We start from the raw sequence: 17,507 nt of genomic DNA on the forward strand, positions 1-17,507 counted from the left end.
GGAACAATCGCACTCGGAATCGGACCGCAGCAAATGTGCCCAGTGTGAAAGCCCCCTGAGAGTCGTCCTTCGCCACCTGGATTGAGATGAGTCACTACGCCACCATGAGGACCTAAAGCACATTGGGAACTGGGCACACCAAAATTGGGGAGAAAAGGGGAGAAAAAAAAGATTAATTAATGCTGTAAAATTATTGTTCATTGTTAGTTCATGTTAACTAATGTTATTAACTAATGTTAACAAATGGAAACTTATTGTAAAGTGCTACCCACTAAGTCAAGAACTAAGCAGATTTTAGAAGAGATATGGCACCCTTTCATGAAACCACACTGAGTTTTGTCAATTACTTCATTTATGGCATTTTTCATGAGGTATCCAAAGATAGCTGCCATTATTTTGTAATCATTGTTTAGTAATGGAATTGGTCAACAATTCTGTAAAAATAAGGTATACATTTTAGATTTAGGAACTAAAAGTGATAGCACACTGTCTTAAAGATGCAGGTAGGGACCCTCTGCTAATAGCCTCTTCATACACAGCAAGTAAAAATTTAGATACACTGTCTATAAATGCCTTATAAAATTCTGTCTGTAAGGCTGTCATTTCTGGGAGAGTTGTTAATTTTCAGTGCTTTTATATGTAGCTCAATTTCAGTTAGAGAGAGGTTTTGGGAGCATTCTATTTTACTTGCTAATGACAGCATTAGCAAATAGATATTTGCATAATTTTCTGAACTCAATAGGAGGGTTAATTTGCTAATTTAGAGATTGTATTTAAGTCACATTTTCATCAAATTGTAGTTTTCTAATCAAACTCATTTCTGCATTCCTTTTCTCAACATTGAAAAAGTATTTACTATTCTTTTCACCTTCTTCCATCCACTTTCTTCTAGATCCCACAAAGGCACCTTTGAGTTTTTCTTTATTAGTATTGTCCAGTTTTAACTGCAAGTGTTCTAAAGCAATATCTTGGGATGGGTGGGTGGAAGTTTGAGTCAAATTTGAGATCTCACAAATTAAGTATTCAATAAATACATGATTTGTTTTCCTTCAATTTCTTTCCAAATTGAATGCTAAATTGTCTTATCTCAAATTTCAGTAGTTCCCAAATCTTATTATATTATTTTAGAATATTTGCCTGAGCCCAATGTTTACTTATTAACGATTGGATTTGTTTCATATAAGCTTGATGATTTAAAGGTGAATTATATAATTTCAGTAACACTTCAAATACATTTTTAAGGTTAAAGATTTCAAATCAGTGAGAATGGATGGGGAAATTTCAATTTGTGAAACCCTTTGTTCTAAATCTGAAGAGTTTAGCTAGAAGTCAATTCTTGATTGTTGAGTCAATTTCTTAGTACCCCATAAGCTAACTGTCTAACAAGAATGTTTATTGAGGGAATTAACAATATACAATAATAGGACGCTGATGGTGCAATAACTGGAGAAGAAACACAGAATTAAATTGCACTTGACCAGCCCATTAGCGCTTTGTGCACAAATTTCGCCAAACCTATTTGTGCCTAGACTGAGCACATGCTTGCACAAAAATATAGAAACTTCATGGCCATACCCATTGACTTTGCACGTATGACGTATCGCAAAGCACTCTTAAAATAGGTCCCATGGACTTCTGCGGTTACAATGAACATCAGAATGCAAGCGATTATGATGCACCAAACTAAGGTTGTAATATGGTTTGCATTAAGATACAATGTAATGTCTCAAACTCCTACACACTCCCTGGACCAGCACTATAAACACTTCTCGATTGAGTGAATACTTCAGTCTCTACAATCATAATCAAGAGTTTCTCAAAATGAATATAAAATGTATGTGTTGAACTGAAGGGTTAGTCATGCTAATCAGTGCAGGACAGCAGTGTTTTGCCTGCTGATTATGACAATAAATGATGCACAAGAATGACCAAGAAGCACTTGACAATAACTTCAACAGGCCCTTCAAACTCAGCAGAAACATGATGTTGTGATTAATTTGTAATGCTGAACCATGATATGGAAACTGTCCTTATATGCTGTCCTGACTGAATGAAAGAACACATCATTAAACATGTAAATTTTTCAAAACAACATACATCACTCCACACATCGGTGACCAAGGACCGATTAAGACCTGAGAGGCCCATGGGCCGGTACACCATGGAGGCCCTCCATGACTTGACTACGTTCACCTTTATGCCCTACACGACGCTTGGCAGATTTGGTTAGATTTTTCAAATAGATGGAAGAAAAGTTTGGAGCAATGTTTTACATGGCCAATTATATGCACTTTTTAATTATGAACCAATCCAAAATTATGCGTTATTATTAGGGATGTGCACAGTGCCTGTATTCAAATACCAAAATCACTATTTAGTTATTCTGCACATGTAAGATCTTCAACCTGGTCTGAGTCTGACGGTACCCGACAAACCTACAGGTTTTGGGCCAGGTTCGGGTCTGATTTTCAAGTAGGCTATAGGGCAGGTTGCGGGCTGTTTACATGCATCTGTGCAGTTTTTCAGTAGTTTTTCTATGTAAACGCACTGGACGGACGTCCTCGATTGTTGCGCCACAACACACTTTTTTCACCGTACCGTGCAGAAGCGTCACATTTTTTTATAGACACTGTTAAGTTTAAAAGAACTTTAATATTTATAAACGCATCTCGTGACACCTGTATTCTGTTTCACCATTAGTTGCGCTGTATCAAGCTTTTTCAGTGCTATTGTCACAAATCGACATTCTGATGAAGATTAGGTTGCAAATTGGACTTAATGTGACTGTTACACATGATATATACAGTATGTTTTGTTTTTCACCTGGCACAGTTTCAGCGCTTGATAAACGGTGAGCCAATGTCTCTGGTGTGCAGACAATAATTACACAAGTTAAATGCTGAATCATTTAAAAATCAAAGCATTCCAAAGATTTTATAAAGCGAGGCGTTCGCTGCCTCATGGAAAGTGAACCTGCCTGGGTAGAATTGAGCATTTTCCATTGATTAAGAATAGGCTTACTATGATGCAGGCAGTGACAGAGATTATTTTTGTTCGGCTTTAATATAATTTTATCATTTAAAGATCTATTGTATAAGGTATCTTCTTAATGGCTCAGGAGCTCACAGTGCACTGTGAGGTCCAACTGCTAATCTGCACGTTTGTGCTTTAATGCATCCATGACTTAATAACATGTCCAGACTCTCAACAAATGTACGCAGCAACTCGTTCGTGCACTGTCCAGCTAGCTCTTATAACCAGATGTCACATACCCTTTGCAATAGACAGACAGGCTGTTAGAGGCAATCATTGCTCAGGTGATCATTCATACCTTAAATGCATCTGCAGGATTTACACATTTTAAAGTCTTATAGCTGGTGCATGAATCATGCTACCTACTATGACATTTAAGCTATCATGCTATTGTAGGCTAACAGCCAGGTTTAACTGCACCTTATCATTGTGTTTTGAAGCGCTTTGTAAATCAGACACTGTTCTCTGTAGTCCTTTAAATAAACGCGCTGCACTTGTGAGACGCAGATTCCCTGAGCGTGCACTCGAGTGTCTGTGCTCGCGCTGCTGTAGTCCAGCACTCGTTCGGCCGAACAAATGGTATTTCACATAAGGCTGACATTTACGAGGATATATACAGTAATATATGATACCCAACGAAGCATAGGCGGAGGGTGAAAAAGAGTTATAATAATGGGCTTATAATAATCAAATTATTATTAATAATAATAATCATAATAATAATAATACATTTAAATACGGTTATTGCCATCTGGAGCCATACATTCAGTCAGGGCTGAAATTGGCCTGCAAAGGTTCGGCACCTTTGCTTGTTTTTTCTATTCTATTACTTTTATGCTCCGACACCGTGTTTGTTTGACACAATTCACACATTCCGCCTCCATTTCACAAGTATACTTGCTCAGAAACTTTTCAAGTTCATTATGCTTCTCTCTAGTCATTTCCGCATGCTGGTAGTGGCAGCTAGCTATTTAAGAGTGACTCGAGACCGCGCGCCCCCGCGTACAGACGCGCGTTCCGCTTCTATATAGTTCAGTGGTCAGATCGCTAATTCATAGAAATCGTGAAATACTGTATGGACTCACCCATTTCTGAGATAAATATGCAGCATCAATTTTGCTTATTTTATTTCAAAGCTACCCCTTAAGAATATGCATTTAGCCTTCTTTTAAACTGTAAAATAAGTAGATAGTTTAGCATGTTCAAAGACAAGGTGACGCCTTACCTCGAGCAAGAAGATAAACTTATTGTTCCAGCAGTCATCTCACAATGTAAAATACTAAATCAAATAACTCAAATAACCAAATAATTGTGAACTACTGTATGTTCACAATTAAGTTAAATAATGACAGACAAATTATATAACAGATTCCCAGTCCAAGAGATTCATCTGAGAGAAAAAAAAAAAAAAAAAAAAAGTAGAATGTACTCGTAATATGAAGCTTTAATTGTAAATACTGTATGTACATTTCTATAGCTCTGCTTGATTTTAAATTGGAATCTGCACACTCATTCCGCGCATGGACAGCCCATATAGCACACATACGTCCCCGAGATGTCTGTTTTAGATCTTTTGATCTGGAAAGCATTGCAATCTAATACACATCTGCTAAACATCTTAAAACATTCCAAATCATAAATGTCTCAAAGACATCTACTGAATGTCTAATAGACATCTGAAAGGAAACGGATACAGTACGTCTAATTGATGTATTGCAGATGAGTAAACAACATAAAATAGACATCTTTCAGATCTAAACACACTACCAGACATCTGGGAGATGTACGTGTGCTATCAGGGAGAGCGCAGCAAATTAACTTGATGCTGCTGATCCGAAAGGATGAAGCAAGCTGTCTGCAGAAATAACGAAAATTAACCACAAATCTAACAACAAAGCTGAATTATAAGCTTACGTTTTACCTGTCAATCAGACAGCTTGGAAGTTGCATTCGTTACTATATCAACAATAGGCTATAGTATAGGCGCATTCTCAGAATCATCATTGGCAGGAGAAAGAAAAAGAAAGAAACAAAACTGTAGTGCTCTTTTTCAAATGAAAATGTTGTCACGTCATACAGAATAACATTATTAAGAATAATGTATAAATAAAAGCTGTTTTAAATATCCCGATAGTGTTGTAAGAAACAACTGTACTCACAAATGCACTGTTTGATCCAAGAAAAAGTTCAATTAAGTCCTATAATGATAGCGAATTCTAGCAACATGGAGTGATATTTGCATCAAATAAAATAAATATTTCCTTTTGTACTGAGATTTCAATCAGTGAAGACAACAAGAGCCAGAGAAAGAGAACAAAGAGGGACATTTTTTACTATTTTGTGAAGAAAAGTTAGTTTAGGAGTAGTCGAGAAAGTACATGATAATATTTAATTTATGTAGTCTATGTCTATGGAAGTATTGTTTGATTAATGTTTATTAAATGTATCGGTAACTCGTTACAATAAGGTTGCGTGTATTCATTAACATTACACAATTAATTAACATGAAAAATGAACAATATTTTTTACACCATTTTTAATCATGGTATATGTCAATAAGTTTAATATTAAAAATTAGTAATGTCACATCATTAAGAACTAACATGAACTAACAGTGAGCAAACTTATAGCTTATAAATGAACATAAACCAAGATGAACAACTGCGTTAAAAATATTCATTATTTCTTGAAAACTAATTTGAAATGTATTACATGTTACATGTGCATGTGTTAACGTACATAACCTTAGCGTAAAGTGTATCATAAAATCATAACCCCCAACATTAACATTTCAAAGACATTTCGAGAGATCTCCGCTCTTGGCAGCAACATTTCTTTATGTTATGCGCAGATTCGGTGAAAACATTAAACACTTTGAGGTGATCTATATTTCTGCATGAATGGCTCATGAATAATACATATTAATATTAATAAAATAAAAAAACACAATTTGTGCAAAGAGGTTTGAACAATTATTGTTTTTTTATTCATTTTATGTGATTATTTTATACTTGTAAAAAAAAAAAAGAAAAAAAAAAGGTCGATTTTTAATATAAACACTATGGGGCAGATTCACTATGAATTAATTGCGGCCGGTAAAAGCGTCGTTTTTTTGCACGCGGTCTCGATTCATCAATGAAATTATGTAGATAAAGCAACGATGCAAATGTGCCCACAAAAATCGCTGCTTAGCACAATTTGCGTGTGCAATTCTGATCCTGAGCACTTTATAGTGGAAGATGCTACAGACCACCGTATTTGACACACCCTGTCGAGACTGAACAGCATCACTCTGATCCAGACACCTGTATCATCTCTTAAACAGGCAGAATGTGCACTTGACGACACTGCACACCTGGATATATGCCAGGTTATAATGCTCTTCTTCATCATTTGAAGATTATTCTGCTGATATGATCGGTTGAAAATGTTCACAAACATCTCTTTTGAATACAATTCATTTTCCCGCCTACTTTCATTTGTGGTCTCAATTTCTAAATTGCACCAGGGAATTTGTGAGATTGAAGCGTAATCTACAATGAGCCTAATTTGCATAGAAAGGAGGCATGTTCGTGCAGAAAGGAATGACAATAGCACCATTCAAACATGCAACCTGGTAAATTACAGGAAAATCGTTGTGTTGCTTTTACTGGCAAATGTACCTCATGACATATGCTGTTCACACATACCATCAATATGGACATTTATAGGTAATGATACAGCTTATCATTTAGTGAAACTGCCAGAGCCCAATTTACCAGTATTTTCAAAAATATGTTCACACATAACCTCTTTCTGGAAAAGGCAACCCAGTCTCATGAAAATTCGTACATATTTTATGAGTTGGCTATTTCATATGATTTCGTATGAGTTCGTTCATATAAATTTGAACGATTTCATCACGTGCAAATTCCCGGATGTCTAATGAGGAAGTAAGCGCGAGTTTCGCCTTAATGCCCTTACCCAAACCCCTTATCTAAACTTAACCAATCAGTAGAGTGTGTAAACATGATAGGAAGCTGTTGTGTGTGACCGAAGCAAGTAATTGTTGCATATTAGATGGAAACGATGTCCAGCGACATCATTGGCTGTAGTGAAAGTCGTACAAATTCATACCAGTGCAGTCGCACGATATCATACAAATTAGCCAAATTTAGAAAAGTCGTCTGAATCCTGACGATTTCCCATGAGAGTGTGTAGGAAAAGGCTGTATGCGTGACTGGTGCTATTGTCATTCCTTTCTGCATAAACATGCCTCCTTTCTATGCAAATTAGGCTCATTGTAGATTGCGCTTCATTCACACAAATTCCCTGGCACAATTTAGATCGCGCCATTACCGCAAATGAAAGTACTGACCTCATTTAAATACTAAAGATACAGCACAATTTCAGCACTGATTGCACCTGCTAAAATAGATTGAGGGTGGATAATAAATAAGACACAGGTTTTTGAAATGGCACAACTGTTTAGTGAATCTGCCCCATATATTTAATATTCTGTTTAACAAAACACTTGGCTTGTAGCTGAACAGTGATATGGGAGCTATATTAGACTGTTCCAGTTTGTGCATATTTTTGGGAGGATCTGCTTTAGATCACATCATTGAATTTCATTGGGAGTGTGCATCAATGGCCAAGTACTTGATGTCCTTTGTTTGAGCTGCTACTATAACTGAAAACTGAATCTAAAATTTCTATTAGAAAATATTTTCAGAATTGTGGTGAACTGACAGTTACAGTAGTGTAAAGACACAAGGTATGTCCATCCATCTCAGTAAGAGGAGGTAAGCAACAATGTAAAATGGTGTGTTTTCTCTTGTAAGACTATATTTTTTTCTGACTTCAGTATGAAATTGAGAAAATATTTTAGGAGCCGTTCATGCAGAAGTCATTTTTTCATAGCTACATGTGCAAACACACACATAACACACACATCAACACACGCACACACACAATCTGTCATTGTTTACTTAACACTGAATATACAGTACATCTGACAGATTCTTCTTTCTTCAGCTTATCTGATTGCTTGCCAGATAATTAAAGCGAAGATTGTCACCACAAGTGACAGGACAAGAGCCAGAATACACATCTTCTTGCGGGATTTCCTCTTCAAAGAACAAAACACAATTATGAACAGTTACTAGCGTGTAGAGGACTGAATCTGTATAAATGCTGCTGCTGATGATCATACCTGATAGTACGCCGCATGCTGGAGTTGTTCAGCTCCTCGTTCCACGTGCACCTCAGAACTCTCCACATTGGCTTCAATGCTGTCTGTGTGTGGTGACATGAGGAAACCAGCCTTTAAAATCTTTAATAATGAACAGCTCGACCTATGCAGATGAATTAGCTTAAATGAAGCTCCTCAAATCTGGTTGATGAGAAGTTATACTTACCTATCATGTCACCTTGGTCATGGATCATTACCGCCAGGTCCTTGAAGATCTGGTTCACATCCATAATATCTGACTAAACCGAGACCAGAAAGCAGTTTGGTTATTGTATGATCAAACATGAAATTCCATACTTCATTAATAAATAATCTTCAATTATTATCAGATGTATTTGATTGCTTTTTTAATATTCGGCAATCCCAGTAACACTACACAACTGTCTGTAGAGTTACTAGTCATGGTACAGAAGCAAGTACAGTTGACAGTGTCTAAATCAGCGCTATTCAACACGTGGCCCTTGAGCCATCAAAAGATGGCAAAAGCATTCTGAATGTTCACATCAACCATCAGAATGGGAATCGAGTGATTTCGACCGTGGCATGATTTTTGGTGCTCAGTAACTGTATATGTATCATATACAAGAATTACTACAAAAAATTAAGAGTGCAGCCCTCGACATTTCATAGAGATTTCGCTTTGCGGCTCCAGAGCTTTCCAAAGTTGAGTAGCTCTGGTTTAAATATTAAAGTTTTTCTGAGCTGGATGGAGTAGAATCACCAGTTAATAATTTCATGTGTGACAATGATATAATATTATATCAATTAATAATATATATATATATATATACACACATTGTGAAGTGAGAATAACTGCAAAGGTTGGACCACAAAGACCCAAAGTTTATGAGGGTTTTCACTTCTCACAGGAGGTGCTCACCTCCAGCTGATGGATGTTGGTTTCTCTCTCTTTAATAATCTCCAGGTCTTCTTCAGTGAATGGCTCCTCCTCTGTCTGTGTTCTCCACCCTTCATTTCTGTCCAGATGAAAACATTTCTGCTTTCACATCTCTCTCCAGACACATACTGTTCATATCTGGGCTGGTATTTATAAAGGAATCACCACTTTCACTTTTACATTCTTCTTCTTAAATTTTTTTATGATTCACAATCTTTGGGCATATCGCCACCTACTGGTCGGGGCTGGTCAAAGGTGGAGAATTATAGTAAACAAAGACTTAAATATTGATCTGTTTCTCACCAACACCTATTATATCACTTCTGAAGATATAGGTTAAAACATTGGAATCTTATGGATTACTTTTATGCTGCCTTTATGTGCTTTTTGGAGCTTCAAATTTCTGGCCACCATTCACTTGCACTGAATGGACCTGCAGGGCTGAAATATGTTTCTAGAAATCTTTTTGAGGAAAAACTTTGTGTTCTGCAGAAGAAAGAAAGTCACACATATGGCATGAGGGTGAGTAAATGGATACTTTTTGGGTGAACTATCCCTTTAAGCTTAATCGACAGCATTTGTGACATAATTGTTGATTACAACAAACAATTATTTAGACTCATCCCTCATTTATTTAATAAAACAGCTACAGTAAGGCACTTACAATGGAAGTGAATGGGCCAGTCCATAAACTGTTTCAAAAATACAACTACAAGACACAAACATAATACATTTTAACATGATTTCAGCATGACAAAATCACTTTCTAACCTTATCTGGGTAAAGTTGTAATGGAAATGGTAAACTCTGTAATCCTGGTACGTGTTTTTCCACACAAAAATCATATAGAACAGAGATTTTATCAGACTAAATCTACAGTGTGTTAAACATGTAGAGTATAATATTTAAGTCTTTTAAAAAAAAAAAATTATTTCAGCATTTATGCCTGGCCCCATTCACTTCCATTTTATGTGCCTTATTGTAACCACAATTGTTGCTTTCCTAATAAAAATAAATAAGGGACGAGTTGGAATTATTTTTTGTGGTAATCATGAATATGCCTCAAGTGCTGTCGATTGAGCTCAACTTGTAATGAACCTGAAACATTACTTTAATTCATCATTTGTGACTAAGATCAGGGTATTTGAACCTACTTTTCAAATGTCACGAGCTGTTCATCTTGATTGCTCTCATCAACCTACAAAACAAGAGAGGACTACAATTGCTATACATATCAAGGGTCTGTTCCAAAACCTAGTGAGCTGCCTGGCTGCCAACTACCTACATAGGCTGCTGCCTTCTAAGGCAGTATCTTAATAGATACTCAGAACTAGAGCCCGACCGATATGGGATTTTTGAGACCGATACCGATTTTAGAGGGGGGAAATTCACAGATTACCGATATAGTGGCCGATATTGTAATTTTTGAGCTGGAATGAAAACAGACCTTTCTATGTGGACTGTGCACCAATTCTGCACCGATATGACTATGCAAAGGTACTCAGAAGGCTGCTTTCTTAAACAGATATTTTTATCAAAGAATATTTGACATTATTATTATACATTGTCAACAAATTTGAGAAATGAAAACTGAGAAAATAAAGAATAAATCAAAAACATCAGTACTGTATGTTCAGTATCAGTCAGTTGCTGACCATGTAAATAAAGAATAAATTAAAATAAATAGTTAAATAAACATCAGTATTACTGTTTAGTATCAGTCAAATGCTGATCATTAAAATAAAGAATAAATAAAAATAAAATAAATAGCTAAATAAACATCAGTATTACTGTTTAGTATCAGTCAAATGCTGACCATTAAAATAAAGAATAAATACAAATAAAATAAATAGCTAAATAAACATCAGTATTACTGTTTAGTATAAGTCAAATACTGACCATTAAAATAAAGAATAAATAAAAATATAATAAATGGCTAAATAAACATCAGTACTGTTTAGTATCAGTCAAATGCTGACCATTAAAATAAAGAATAAAAATATAATGAATAGCTAAATAAACAGTACTGTTTAGTAGCAGTCAAATGCTGATCATTAAAATAAATAATAAATAAAAATAAAATAAATAGTTAAATAAACATCAGTATTACTGTTTAGTATCAGTCAAATGCTGATCATTAAAATAAAGAATAAATAAAAATAAAATAAATAGCTAAATAAACATCAGTACTGTTTAGTGTCAATTGCTGACCATTAAATTAAAGAATAAAAATAAAATAAATTGCTAAATATACATCAGTACTGTTTAGTATGCCAGTTGCTGACCATTAAAATAAAGAATAAATGAAAATAAGATAAATAGTTAAATAAACATCAGTATTACTGTTTAGTTTCAGTCAAATGCTGATCATTAAAATAAAGAATAAATAAAAATAAAATAAATAGCTAAATAAACATCTGTACTGTATGTTTAGTATCAGTCAGTTGCTGACCATTTAAATAAATAAATAAAACTAAAATAAATAGCTAAATAAACATCAGTACTGTTTAGTATCAGTCAACTGCTGACCATTAAAATAAAGAATAAATGAAAATAAGATAAATAGTTAAATAAACATCAGTATTACTGTTTAGTTTCAGTCAAATGCTGATCATTAAAATAAAGAATAAATAAAAATAAAATAAATAGCTAAATAAACATCTGTACTGTATGTTTAGTATCAGTCAGTTGCTGACCATTTAAATAAATAAATAAAACTAAAATAAATAGCTAAATAAACATCAGTACTGTTTAGTATCAGTCAACTGCTGACCATTAAAATAAAGAATAAATGAAAATAAAATAAATAGCTAAATAAACATCAGTACTTTATGTTTAGTATCAGTCAGTTTCTGATCATTTAAATAAAGAATACATATACAATAAATAGCTAAATAAACATCAGTACTGTATGTTTAGTATCAGTCAGTTGCTGACCATTTAAATAAAGAATAAATAAACATCAGTACTGTATGTTTAGTATCAGTCAGATGCTGACCATTAAAATAAAGAATAAATAAAAATAAAATAAATAGCTAAATAAACATCAGTACTGTATGTTTAGTATCAGTCAAATCAGACTTTTAAATATTATATTTTATAAATGCAACGACTGGAATTGTTCGGTTGAAGGGGGTACCAAACTGTGATTCCTGAACAAAACAGTTTGGTGAATACACGTTTACTCATTAGCTTCCACTCAGCTGACAGTGTATGAAAGTAGATACGTGGTTAGCTAGTTAGCTATAAGCTCGTTGTCACGGAGAGTAAAAGATGGACCAGCATTGCATCTCACCAACTAGGTAACAACATAGCGTGAAATCAACAGTCAACAGACACAATCCACCACCGCACCGATGTCTGTTGAGCTGCAAAAAGATGCTCTGATGTTTACCTTTCAATCTGCTACATTACTGACTGCGCTGACAAACTACAGCTGGCTAACATAGCAAACAGACGTAAGTGCCAATGTGGAGCAATCTCTACATACAGTAGGCAGCAACTATGTGTGGCATACAAATCGCACTCTGCACTGGAGAAAAATAAATCCTGATCAGACTGTCAGGCACAGGCAAGGCACCTTTCTGGAATCATCATCCATAAGATGCATAAAAATAAGTAACACACACACACATATTGGGTAAAACTGTATTATAATAGTTTTTTTAAGAATTAATGTTTTTTAGTATTAAATGAAGTCGATTTATGATCAACATTTCTCTTGCTAGGATGCCTTAAAGTGCCGCTTCCATGGGCAGCTCACTAGGTCTTGGTACAGAGCTCAAGAATGTAAAATGTTTATTTGCCTAACACATCATATATATACAGATACAAACGAAAAAAACAGACAATCTTCAGATCAGTATTTTTACAGCAGTTACCAAAAGTCTGGAGCCGCCTCGTGCCCGCGCCATGGACTCACGCTCCCTCTCCGCGGCTCGGCGCTGAACCACTTGGAAGTTGTTGAGAGCGGCTGAGAAGTTGTTCATCAGACGGTCTTTCTGAATTCTCTGCTGCCGCTGTGTGAACACCAGCATTTGCGTGACACACTGGGCTGATTTGAGGTCAGGTGTGTGTTTCTCTGGAGGACTATAAACTCACCTGTTCTGAAGGGGACTGCGGCTGAGGTAAAGAGCCCAGGTCTTTCAGGTGTCTGTTGGTCACTTTTGCCAACTGATTTGTATAATGCTGCATCTGCTGTCTGTGTGCAACATCCAGAGACTTGAACCACCAATGAATGTTACTTAGATTTATAATGCTTTCTTATTTTCAATAAAAAATGAGCAGATGCTAGCTGAAATGTAATTGCATGTAACAAAAAAAAAAAAAGCATGTAATTCAGAATTGCCAAGATAGTAAAACCTTTGACGCCATTTTTGTTGGTGTAGTTACTGCGTTTTGGCTTTTTTCCAGCCTGTGTGCTATGAGATACTGGACTTTTTCTCTTCAGGAGTTTAGACCCATAAAGATCTCTTTATATTACTTCAGACTCGAGTTATACAAATGCAGGTATCTCCTGACCTCTTCACACGCTCAATTTTGACATGCTCATCCACTGTTGTTGTTTCGCTTGTTGTTTAGCAGCAATTACATCTTCTTCTAGTGCTTCTTCGTGACAGCAAAGGCTCAACTGTGAGTGCTGTCACCTTGTGGACCCACTTATTAGTGCAAATAATTTCAGGCACATGCGCGTACTGTGCGCGCAGGGTATGCGTGGTTATAAAAATGATGATGAAATTTGCGTGTTCGCCTAGTGTTCGTGTCTGACCGAAGTATACTTTGGCCTTAAGTGGGCCATTCTTTGCCAGAATAAGATGCGAGGTGGACCAGACTTTATGCACAGTCATGAGTCTGTCTCTGTGAGATTTCAATATGGATGAACATGTAAGATACTGGAGAAACTCACAGTCTGTCCTGAAGTTCTGGTGTATCGGGTCTGGTACCCAGCTGGAACAACATGCTTTTGATTTGGCCAGCTATCCACAAAAACACAAACAGAGGAGACTTTATAACACTAAATTATGCACACACGCGCACACGCACGCACACACACACACACACACACACTCACTCACTCACTCACTCACTCACTCACACAAAAGACTTTTAACTGTCCAAATGTGAAAGCCTGTTTATTATATGGAAAATAATAAAACAGAGAAATGTTATGACTAATTATCTTCAACTCAAGTGTGTGTAAATATTCACTTACTGTTTTGTGTGATTTTCTGGATGTTTGAGCTGCATGTCTGAGTGAGATTGTTGAAATCTCCCGGCTGAGATTGACAGCTGTCCATCATTCCGTAAGACATGATGACTGAAAAACAACACAGCTGCTAGAAACCTGCGTTTATTTTACACAGACGACAATTTTTCACAGTATTATAACAACAAATCATATTACAGATTAAATGTTTTCTGGTAATATTACATAAAAACAAATAATTAAGGTTGACAAAATATAAAAATGTGCTGTCTGTGCAACGCAATGAGACATTTCTTCATAAGGGCTGAGGAGGCCTTTCGTCATCATGATTCAATAGTTCCAATACTTATTTTCATATTGCTACATGGAATTATGCAATTAGAAATACTTGGTTTAATATCCACATTGTGAACCATTTAAAAAGGAAACAGTAAGCTCGAGTCGCTTACCTGTGATGCTGTGTTGCGGTAAAGCGCGCTCTCCTCCGCATAGAATGGCAATCAGCATGAAACAAAGACTCAAAGTAGGCGGGGCTTGGTTGCCTGGATGTCGTTTTAAATCAATTAATTCACCTATGTTAACTCTTCACTGTGTACTTGCATATAAATTGCTATTTAACTTTTTCAATATCATTATTTATGTATAAATTATTGTCTAGAAGAGCGCTGCAAAAGCGGCTCTGTCACATGGTATCTGCTACTTTGCTCAGCGCTTGAAGGATGGACCAATCAATGTAGTTTGTGATTACTGTTTTAACCAATTTTAATAACTCGTTTAAAAGAGATTGCTGGGGTAGAATTTGATTTTATTTACCGGTTAATATTCCTTTGAAGTAATAAATTAAAATTATTATTATTTTTATCATTATTAGTGTACAAATATCTAAGTCAAAAACGTCCTGAGATTCGAATGTGATTCAATTGATGATTTAGCTTTCTGAGCCGTCTAGCGCCCCCTGTTGAAAGATAAACATCTCATAGAAAACTGTTGTTAATATCAATATTTGCCACGCAATGTTCCTTTTAGGATGATGCTTGGATTCACATTAGACAAATCATGCGCGTCACACTGACAGCAAACATTATGTTTATAGGCCTGCATATGTTTAATGTTCAAGCATACATGAAGAACATTTAGTATAGCCTGTTTCCTCTTTTTTTATTATTTTTATTTTTTTATTTTTTTTTATAAATGTCATGGGTTATAAATTTTGGGTTGTGAACACGTGAGGTTCCTGTCTTGTCCATTCACATCACTAATAAAAAGGCCTTACTTAAAATACATTGTAAAGTACATTGTGTCATAATCATAAGTGACTGGCTAAAGAGAGAATTAATTAAAGCTCTTTGGCAAAGTCAGGTTCCTGCCTCATGACTTTCATAGGACTCTGGTCACATGACTTCAGTCACACTGAGGGAGGCACTTATAGTGGAATCTTGTGCTTACAGTCAAACATTTATTTGTATTCAGAACACTTTTTGAGTGAAAATAAAAAAATAAAATAAAATAAAAATCTACAATCTACCTGCTGTATTATCATTATAATCAAAGTCACTCTACGAGAGGAACACAGAAACTGTGTTATGGAGGTCACACAGCTAATTAATTAAAAAATGGTTAAGTATGTCTTTACATGTCAGTCCACATTGTGTTTAAACTGTGCCTCTATATTACCTGTTCACAGCACGGGGGAGACTGAAAGAGCAGTATGCAATTATCGGGCACACAGTTTGTGGCACTTTCATTAAAAGCAAAGATGTTTGCCACAGATGTGATAGTTAGCACAGCTGAAAATTCTCTGGTTTTGCCCCTCATAACAGAAAACAGGTTCTAAACAGAACAATGATAAAATCATTTGTTTATTAGTATAGACAATGGTCTGTTCAGTATTAAAGAGGTAATTTTCAGTCGCTTACTAAAATATCAACACCTCAAGACAATTGTAATTTAATGAAGGTGCAGAGGCATTTCAATTCTTTAGTCATCAGATTTTGGTGCAGAATCAAATCTTACCACCAGACCGTACAGAATAGCCATATAATCCACATTGATAAAGGATTTATCAGTTGATTTTGATCATTGTTTGGCCAAGGCTCATACTATAATTTACAATCAAGCATATGACAGTTTCCTGTAGATGAGGGCTTCTCTACAATTTGGTGTCTCGCATGCATCTTCAAAAATCACTGCTTTGGTTTTGGAGAAGCAGTGGTTCCCTTTCAAGTCAGTCACTTCTACGCTGCGTCAGTTGCTGATGCTATGGGAAGCTCTTCCCAGGAGTGACGATCTCTGAAGCCCTTTAAAATCAGGGGAATTTATTGGACGCACACGTCACCGTGGGCATGTAAACTGGAGCACAGCACCATTTAATCAGAATTTTCTACTTTAGGGTTGTGATTTCATCTCTTGTGCTATGAATGCCTGAATATTCGCTTCATCGCTGATATTGCACACCTTCAGTGATTGGATTATTTTCTGCCTTCCTGCTTGTGTTCTGATGGACAACGTATCTTTTAAACACTTCCGTGTTTGATATTGTGCATTGTCAGGCTTAGGGAGTAACAGAATACTTGTAACAGTGTTACATAATCAGGATACAAAAAATGTGTAACTGTAATCCATTACAATTACATAAAAACTCAAGGTATTCAGATTACAGTTACATTTGGTAAAAATTGGGATTAGTAGCAGGAATAAAACTTTCAATAAATAAAAAAATAAACAAAAGATCCTCCTGACATAAAATGATGAAGACCGCTGCTTGCTTTAGAGTGGTACAGATATGATAAGGGATTTTTTTTATTTTTTTTATCTTATTAATTTTTTTGTCATTAATATCCTCCTTAAACATAAACATAGAATCACCCATAAACATTAACTGGTGATGTTTGACTCAGGATCATGAGCAAGCAGAGGACAGGCACTGGAGGCATTCATAATAATATTGGTTTGTTTGCATTCAGATGACATGACTAAAATTCTTTGAGAAAATATTGCTTTTTCTCTTGACTTTATTCACATATGCGATCATGAGGTAATCTAAAAGTAATTACTTTCTTATTGAGGTAACTGGATTAAGTTACTGAATACATTTTCTTCTAAGTAATCTATATTTGTTACAGATTATATTTAAAAAG

The 17,507-nt window shown here is 35.5% G+C and overlaps 1 protein-coding gene across 1 annotated transcript; it reads right to left on the reverse strand.

Annotated features, from left to right (window-relative positions):
- Positions 1 to 7,314: 7,314 nt before the first annotated feature.
- On the reverse strand, positions 7,315 to 14,859 carry LOC127452543 (syntaxin-12-like). Its single transcript, XM_051718070.1, has 10 exons — positions 14,820 to 14,859; positions 14,377 to 14,481; positions 14,071 to 14,140; positions 13,266 to 13,365; positions 13,046 to 13,183; positions 10,319 to 10,362; positions 9,147 to 9,243; positions 8,433 to 8,505; positions 8,228 to 8,310; positions 7,315 to 8,143 (listed from the first exon to the last, which is right to left on the reverse strand). Exons 2-10 carry the CDS (start codon positions 14,474 to 14,476, stop codon positions 8,051 to 8,053), a joined length of 798 nt encoding a protein of 265 aa, XP_051574030.1. The 5' UTR covers positions 14,477 to 14,481; positions 14,820 to 14,859; the 3' UTR covers positions 7,315 to 8,050.
- Positions 14,860 to 17,507: the final 2,648 nt, after the last annotated feature.

The sequence above is a fragment of the Myxocyprinus asiaticus genome, chromosome 15 (assembly GCF_019703515.2).
Source record: "Myxocyprinus asiaticus isolate MX2 ecotype Aquarium Trade chromosome 15, UBuf_Myxa_2, whole genome shotgun sequence".
NCBI classification, from domain to species: domain Eukaryota; kingdom Metazoa; phylum Chordata; class Actinopteri; order Cypriniformes; family Catostomidae; genus Myxocyprinus; species Myxocyprinus asiaticus.